Source organism: Protopterus annectens, chromosome 10.part0, assembly GCF_019279795.1.
Source record: "Protopterus annectens isolate FY-2018-M chromosome 10.part0, PAN1.0, whole genome shotgun sequence".
Classification (NCBI taxonomy): domain Eukaryota; kingdom Metazoa; phylum Chordata; order Ceratodontiformes; family Protopteridae; genus Protopterus; species Protopterus annectens.
Window position 1 is genome coordinate 344,761,263 of NC_056744.1, and position 9,194 is coordinate 344,770,456.

Consider the following 9,194-nt stretch of genomic DNA (forward strand, 5'->3'; position numbering starts at 1 on the left):
TTGAAGTGTCATGTATATTTTTACTTTGATATTATTTCATTAATGCCTAGCTTTATTAATGTTAAATAATATAACATGCTTTTGAAGGAGAACTGTATCCTGTCAAAACTATGGAAAGCATATTGGCATGCAGACAGATTGCATTCCTGTTTACTTAGTCTGTCTGTGTTGCTTACCTACCTTCCATCTTGCCTTTCGGTCATTGTATAACTTCTGCAATTACTTCAGGTTGACTTACTGTACTTGCCTTCTATGATTCTGCTTATCTCCTAGTGTTCTACTGAAGTGATATGCCTGGGTGTCACTTTGTCAGGATTATGCAGTGGTCTATATCATATGTCCAAACACTCAAATGTCCGAACGCCGAAACTTCGAACTGGGAAGTTCGAAGTCTAAAAATAATGAAGCTGCGTAACATCAAATTCTTTCCCAGGGAAAGAATTTGGTGGGCCATTTCCGCAGCTTCGCCATTTCCTCCCCTGTGGTGCGATCTCGGAGTTGGTATATTTAAGTAGGGGGGGTGTGGGGCACAGCCCCCCATGTTGGGGGGTGGGGTGAAGCCCCCAACATTAGAAACAGTATGTAGTGTTTGTGTGTTTCCGCATTTTGTACCAGAACAGTGATTTGTTTTTCCCTGGGAAAAAAATTGCTGTTCTGAGTGTTCGGAGTTTTTAGTTTTTGAACTTTTGGGTTCAATATTTAGATAGTCGAAGTTTTGACACTTTGACTATGTGATATAGACCCCTTATGCAGGGTATGATATCCTTCCAGCACTGGAAGTCAGTGATTCTGACAGCATACTGTGGCTTTAGTTTTTTTTTTTACTTATGCTGCCATTTTCCTGTCATGTTCTAAGCATGCCTATGACACTACATGAGTAGCCATCTTCTGTACCTGCATTTCAAACAGTCCGTCCATCCATCCATCCATCCATTCATCCATCTAGCCATCCATCCAACCATCCATCCATGCATCCATCCATCCATCCATCCATCCATCCATCCATCCATCCATCCATCCATCCATCCATCCATCCATCCATCCTCTGTGTTCTGTCAGCTGTGGTGAATATCTCCCCCCACCAGAAAGCAGTACAGCAGGGGCCCAGTCATACTGCCCACCTTCTCCCACAGATTGATAAACTGGCATATTATCAGGCATAGAATCTACTATCTGAGTCAACCATCTGGCTGACCATATCCATAATCATTTGTGGGGCACTAGTGGAGCAGAAGTGTGGCATGCTCATGAACAGTCACACCAATCCCAGTGAGGTATGTCTGTCCTTTGATGTGGCCACCTGTCCATGAACATGAGTGTATATATGTAAGCATCCCTGGAATGGCAGTATTCATACCTGTGTTATGGAAAACATACTTAAACAAAAGCAATCCACAGCCTAGGAATAGCAGCCTTGCTGTGTCTGTCCATATGACTCTTAGTCTCTGTGTCTGTCTGTCTGTTTGTCTGCATCAATCACTCTATCTGCTTTTTTGTCTACGTTTGTTCATTAATGTATTAATTCTTAGCTATGCATCTAACTTTTTAAACATCACTTTTGGTAGTTATAAATACATTGGATCAGTAGAGGATTGACTAAGGTTGCATTTGCACAAATGTATGCATGTTTTCAGGATTTTTCAAGAGTTTTTCTCCTGTTCTCCTTCTGTCCTTCAAGCTGTTCCTCCTGACCCCCCCTACTTCCCCTTGATGAGAGCCACATGGTCCATTCATTCCTTGCGGGCATGGGAAGTTTTTTTTTCTTCTTTTTATGCTTTAAGCCCCCCCCCCCCTTGTCCATGTTATTTATTTAATTTAATTTAATTCAATTTAATTTATTCTTTGTTAACCAGGATCGAGTACTTATTTAGACAGACCATTTTCAGACCCTGCTCGGGAAAGTGATACAAATATAAGAAAATGAAGTAGAAGAAAAGTACAAATATAAGGAAACAAGAAACAGCATAATGTATAAAAACACAGCAGGCAGTAGTATCAGAAGTATGACTTGCAAGAATAGGAGAAGCATTTTATGTACATGCATATACATTACGTACAAAATATACAACGTGTATACATCACATTATGCACAATAGATACAAATCATATGAGCCACAATTGAAGATGACTACAAATGTATGTATTTTTTAATATTCTTCGCTTTGCAAGAAATAACCTGTCAAAAAAGTTGTCAGTCTATTTGCTTTGCAAGAAATAACCTGAAAAAAATAAGTCAGTCAGTTTTCAGATTTCATACTAATAAACTGCCTTGATTTTGCAGAGCCAAGGAACTGAAGACTCGTTTAAACATTTTGCTGCAAAAATCAGATGTAATAACTGACCTGAAAAATTCCACCAAGGCAGAAAAGGTTGAAAAACCAAGGTAAGAAAATATGAGTTATCAAATTATTGCTCATAATGATGTGCGTGCTCTTCTCTGGGGAAGTTGTAAGGGCAGATAGGAAGGGTAGGGGTAACTGTGAAGCAGAACATATTCATGTCTTTGTTTACCTGCAGTAGTAAAGTGAACTCAAGCTACATTAAATAGAATTTAAGAAAATCATATCTGCAATGTTTATAAAGTTTTTGATTTGGGGGGGGGGTCTTTACCTACATCCCCATTTACAGAACAGTTAGGATGAGGTTAGGGGGAAGTATGCATCATAGATACACTGTAAACAATAATTAACAGTTAGGAAACATGAGTGGTTCATGTTTTAGTAGCTTGTGAATAAGTAACTTCAGGCTGTACTCTGTAGCAGTTATACTGAGAAACAATAACCTTGTTTTAATTAATAAACATGGCCTGGGCATCAGTGGCAAAAGTTCAGTTTACAGGTCATGAAAAGGTGGTTTATTGTAGATATGGTCATTTTGTAGACTGCTTCTTAGAACTTGAGGTAGTGGATTGGACATTTTCAGCCAGTGTTCTAATAGCAGTTGCATTTGAGGAGTTGGTGTATTTAATGATGTGATTATTTTCTGCCATTCATGTACGAGTCAGATTATGACCTAATCAGATGCAGAAATGTGAACTCAGAGGACATAGTAGAAGCTAGGCAAGAAAAAAGGGGTGTGAAATGTAAAATGAGGTTAAAGTGAAAAGAGCTACGCTAGTGCATTTAGATAGAAAGTCACTTGCCTGTCTGCTAAACTGTACATGGTATATAACAGCAAGGAAGACAGAATGGGAACAGAGCACAGAAAGGAAGGAACAGGAACAGAGCACAGAAAGGAAGGAATGGGAACAGAGCACAGAAAGGAAGGAACAGGAATAGAGCACAGAAAGGAAGAAATGGGAAGAGAGCACAGAAAGGAAGGTACAGGAACAGAGCACAGAAAGGAAGGAATGGGAAGAGAACACAGAAAGGAAGGAATGGGAACAGAGCACAGAAAGGAAGGAATGGGAAGAGAACACAGAAAGGAAGGAATGGGAAGAGAACACAGAAAGGAAGGAATGGGAACAGAGCACAGAAAGGAAGGAACAGGAACAGAGCACAGAAAGGAAGGAATGAGAAGAGAACACAGAAAGGAAGGAATGGGAACAGAGCACAGAAAGGAAGGAATGAGAAGAGAACACAGAAAGGAAGGAATGAGAAGAGAACACAGAAAGGAAGGAATGAGAAGAGAACACAGAAAGGAAGGAATGAGAAGAGAACACAGAAAGGAAGGAATGGGAACAGAGCACAGAAAGGAAGGAATGAGAAGAGAACACAGAAAGGAAGGAACGGGAACAGAGCACAGAAAGGAAGGGATGGGAAGAGAGCACAGAAAGGAAGGAACGGGAACAGAGCACAGAAAGGAAGGGATGGGAAGAGAACATAGAAAGGAAGGAATGGGAACAGAGCACAGAAAGGAAGGAATGGGAAGAGAGCACAGAAAGGAAGGAATGGGAACAGAGCACAGAAAGGAAGGAATGGGAAGAGAACACAGAAAGGAAGGAATGGGAACAGAGCACAGAAAGGAAGGAATGGGAAGAGAACACAGAAAGGAAGGAACAGGAACAGAGCACAGAAAGGAAGGAATGGGAAGAGAACACAGAAAGGAAGGAATGGGAAGAGAGCACAGAAAGGAAGGAACGGGAACAGAGCACAGAAAGGAAGGAATGGGAAGAGAACACAGAAAGGAAGGAACAGGAACAGAGCACAGAAAGGAAGGAATGGGAAGAGAACACAGAAAGGAAGGAACAGGAACAGAGCACAGAAAGGAAGGAATGGGAAGAGAACACAGAAAGGAAGGAATGGGAACAGAGCACAGAAAGGAAGGAACAGGAATAGAGCACAGAAAGGAAGGAATGGGAAGAGAACACAGAAAGGAAGGAACAGGAACAGAGCACAGAAAGGAAGGAACGGGAACAGAGCACAGAAAGGAAGGAACAGGAACAGAGCACAGAAAGGAAGGAATGGGAAGAGAACACAGAAAGGAAGGAATGGGAACAGAGCACAGAAAGGAAGGAACAGGAGCAGAGCACAGAAAGGTGGAAAAGAATAACAAATTGAGAACACCTTTCATAGTGATGGAAATCCTGACATCAGGATGAAGGGAGCAAGATGTGAATGGAGTTAATATGGGATAAACAGATGTTATGTGAATGACATAATGGACGAGGTGTCAGGGACAGATGACTCAGCAAATGACATAATGGACGATGTGTTGGGGACAGGGGATTCTGCATGTCTGATAAGCAGAAGCTTGACTGCTGCACTTGTTAAAAGCATGACCTTTCTGGACATATGATCAGCAGAATGCAATTACTACAGGTATAATAACCAAGAGGTGTCTGAACATTCAATACGCACATTAGGTGAAAAGCTGGCAGCAGGAGCTATATCTATCCCAATATACTTAAACCACTAAGAATTTTCAATAACAATAATACACCAGATGTAGCCACTCTAGGCCAACAGCACTTTGTTTAGTTTATCTGCCATTCCAAAGTGCAAGACCCTGTTTATTGTGAGGCTGGTAAGGGGGTTTCTCGACGAACATCAGCACACTACTTTGTCAAGATCATTCTGGGTGGAAACCAGAAAGGCAGACTGCAGGAGGAGTTCCTCCTGATGACCAGATCATTAGCATTAGGGCGTCTGACAGACAGAGACCTGAAAGGAAGGGAACTGGTCAGGAGGGCCCAATGGGGATGAATAGAGGGACCAAGACAGAGCCTTGCAGGATCTCAGACTGAAGTTCTCCTGGAAGGATGAGGCTTTTCCAAACCTGAATCTGTACCTTATCTTTGAAAAATAGTTTGCAAACCAAATACAAGATTCAGGCACAAGTCCAAACAAAAAAGGGTTTGTTTTAGGAGAGAGGGAATGACAAGCTGATCTGCCTTGGTAAAGTAGAGGCACCTTCATGTATGAGAAAGGGAACAGATGTTTCAGTAGCTGTGGTTAGGGAAAGATTTCTATAAACGTAAAAGAGAGACTTCTATAAATAAATAAATCACACACACACACACACACACACACACACACACACACACACACACACACACACACACACACACACACATATATGTATGATATAAACTACAAGTAAGACCCAGTTACTTGCATGTATCCCATGAGCTTCCACAGCACAAGGTTTAAGGTTTTATGCAGTGAAGACCCTAGCTTGGCTGGGTCTTTCTTGTACTTTTTACTGAATAGTTTATCTGTGTGACCTTTTTACCTCTTGGCTTGTTTTTATATATATATATATATATATGTGTGTGTGTGTGTGTGTGTGTATGTATATATATATCTATATCTATATATATATATATAGAGAGAGAGAGAGAGAGAGAGAGAGAGCTGGAACATATGTAAAACAGAGGCTTGAAAGAAATGGGAAAATGAGTTAAAGTGGAATTCAGAGTAAGGTGAAGTAAGGGCAGGAAAACTGTCCCCATTTGTATGCAACCACCATGAATTCAGCACTGCATATGTTGTGGTACTTGTACATCTCCAGAGACATTTGACTCCGCTTCCTATCCCATTCGCCTCACAGTAATGATACTTTGCTATTACCTTTTCCTAATGTTTCATGAGTTTAGGTGACTATATATTGAAGGCTGCACCTCACAGTAATGATGCTTTGCTATTACCTTTTCCTAATGTTTCATGAGTTTATGTGACTATATATTGAAGGCTGCACCTCACAGTAATGATACTTTGCTATTACCTTTTCCTAATGTTTCATGAGTTTATGTGACTATATATTGAAGGCTGCTTTGCTTCTACAGTGGTTTAGTGCAGAGATGACGCTGCTGTCAACTTTAATAGCATAACTGGGCATCTCGGTGCTTCAGAGTTTAAAATATTTCCTCTACAGTTTCAGTGTCCAGTGTTCAATCCTGACCTTGAATATCTGACTTTTATGGAGGATGCATGTTCTCCCCATGCCTGTTTGTATACTGCTATTTCCTCCCCTCCCCAAAACATATACATACATACAGACATACATACACATGTGTGTGTGTGTTTATATATATGTGTGTATGTATTTCATTAACCTTTGTTGTTCATGTGACCACTTTATGGCTGAATAGGATCCATGATAGACCAGTCCACTTACCTGGTTAACAAACTAATAAAATAAAAATAAAAAAAAAGAGAGAGACTTGTCAATTCTTATGAACCATAAAAATTTGCGTTCCCGTCAAACTGATACCCACACAGACTGTTGGAAGCAAGCCAGACCCCCCCCCCCCCAGTAAATGGTAGGTATGACTTCACATACTCTATTAAGCCACCATAAAGCAATTCCCATTTCTGTTATTGATAATCACTAAAATGGTGATTGGCACAATTGGAAATCATTGTGATGTATCTGGGAAAATCCCTCATCAGTTCCAAGTTCCGATCATTGTGTTTTTCCTTTCTGTATCTAGGCACAGATGACAAGAATGTCAGACACTGATATGGATAAGATTAAGGTTGTGTTCTGTCGTCATTCGAGTTCATGTGAGTTTGGAAACTGTGTGAACGTGTGTCCCCTGAGAAAATGCAAAATGAATCATTACAGAAAGCATCATGTTGATGATTTTTTGCAGACTTCTTAATATTTAAATTAACCATTTGGAATTTCAGTTTTTTATATAACCTTCTACACAGACACACCTCTCTCTACTCTCCAGCATTTTGCAGTCTGGACAGATTTTTGCTAATGTATTTTTTGTCTGATTCTCATAAAGTTTATGCTTTTTGGCTTCATAAGTCTGTAAGAGCAGTATTTCAAATCTGCCTCAAATTTTGGGCCTGTTGCTTTTGGCTTTGTCCCTGATTCTTGTGTTGCACTTGAAATGAATCTTTACAGACACCATACTTTTTCCACAATCAAAGACCATACACTCCACAGCTGCTGTATTTTATGTAGTTAATTAAACTTTTTTACAATTCAAAAAATTGTAATAGCAAACTAAAAGCAACTGCTTGTGTCTCACAGCAAAATGCAGTCCCCCACAAATCATCACCATTGACAGTTAAACATTTATCAGACAAAATAGAATTAATTCCATTTGTTCTTTTTGTGTTTGCATTGATAATAATGCTCTACTGGGAAAATGGATGATTGCAGCTTTTCCAGTAGTGCTTCATGGGGACAGTATTTGCCAAAAATATTTTAGACATTGGAAAATTTCACTATCCTTAGAGGCTTGCATACAGAGTGAGGCTCCCTGCTGGTATTTAAGCCTGCAATGAGCCCTGGATGGAGCCATCTAACAATAGTGACTATGTAGCAGTCGCCCTTAATTGGAGATGTAACTACAAATATTTTGAGGTACTGTGAGGTTATTTGGAAGACAGGCCTGCCTCACTGTTGTAAACCATTTCTTGTCAGTGTACTTGAGAGAGAGGGTTGCTACCTTTCATTGTTTCCTAAAACACCTGCAAATCATAGTTGGGGTGAGGCTTAGAGATATGTGAAGGAAAAATCCATACTTGCCTGGAGCAAATGGTGGGCTAAAGGCATTGCCTCGGTGACTTTGTATCCTGGACAGCTTATTCCTAATGCACATCAGCAGTTAATCCTTTGTAACTGAAAATGTTCCTTTGAAATGACGGGCATTTCATAATACCTTCACCCTGGAGCACCACAACAAGATACTGAACTCTGATAAATGGCCACATCAAAAGCAAATTACTACCCATTTATTGCCTTCCCCACAACTTAATTAAAAAAAAAAGTCACCAAGTCTAAAGAGACTAATTTTCTCCTGGTAACAACAAAATAAAAGCATCTGCTGTCCTCTCGCCAGTAGCCGTGACCGATCATTTCTTTACTGTCATCCTTCTGAGAAGCAGAATCTGACATTTCGTGACATTAATGCTGTGGCACCAAAATATACAACCACACAAAAAGTCAATATGAGCTTCATCTTGTAGTCCCACAGCATATTACCTGAGCAAGTCAGGTAACCAGACAAAATCAACAAAATCACTTCTGAGAGTAGAAAGGCATATCTAAAGGCTCCAGGTAAAACAACTGAACTGAAAATATAGGCTGCATCTTTTCCTAACGGTGATGGATGTTAAATACACATAAATTATTACTCATGTTCTGTTAACATCAGTGCCATTAGCATGCACTAACAGCATGGCTATTTGTAACTAGGGTGTCTGTCGTAAAACCAAGGATGGTAATTGTGACCCTTGAAGCATCGAGACTTTAAGTATGCACTAATTCTGAGATTGAGATATCTCAGAGAAGCATCATTGTCTGGGGTACAGTAATTCTGGGGTTACTGTATATAACACTGTAAGTAACAGGCTTGTATGTCAGAGGTGCAACAGAGGTGATATCCCATTGCAGAAATCCTTAAAATATACCAGTGAGTTGCAGAATTCTCTTTTTGTCTCAGTGTCACACTTTAATTTTTAAAGTGTCAGGAATTACAATATCAAGCAATTCATTTGTGTTATTGAGCCCTTCTAACACCACATGTTGGAGCTCTGTCCGCAGCTTCATAATTTTAACAAACTTGCTTCCTGCTTACCAGTTAGCACAAAGGGTTAAAGGTACGAGCTCCTTCATGTTCCTATGGTAACAGAGGGTTAAAGGTACAAGCTGCTTCATATGTCCACGGTAAGAGATGATTAAAGGTACGAGCTGCTTCATGTGTCCATGGTAACAGAGGGTTAAAGGTAAGAGCTGCTTCATGTTCCCATGGTAACAGAGGGTTAAAGGTACGAGCTGCTTCATATGCCCAT

General features: G+C 40.1%; 1 protein-coding gene across 1 annotated transcript in view; it reads left to right on the forward strand.

The window, feature by feature from the left end:
* Positions 1-9,194, forward strand: part of LOC122813114 (regulator of G-protein signaling 5-like) — a 33,650-nt gene that overhangs the window by 5,150 nt on the left and 19,306 nt on the right. Inside the window, exon 2 of the mRNA XM_044085247.1 lies at positions 2,282-2,383. Coding sequence (XP_043941182.1) covers positions 2,282-2,383 — 102 coding nt within the window. The remainder of the gene's footprint in view (positions 1-2,281; positions 2,384-9,194) is intronic.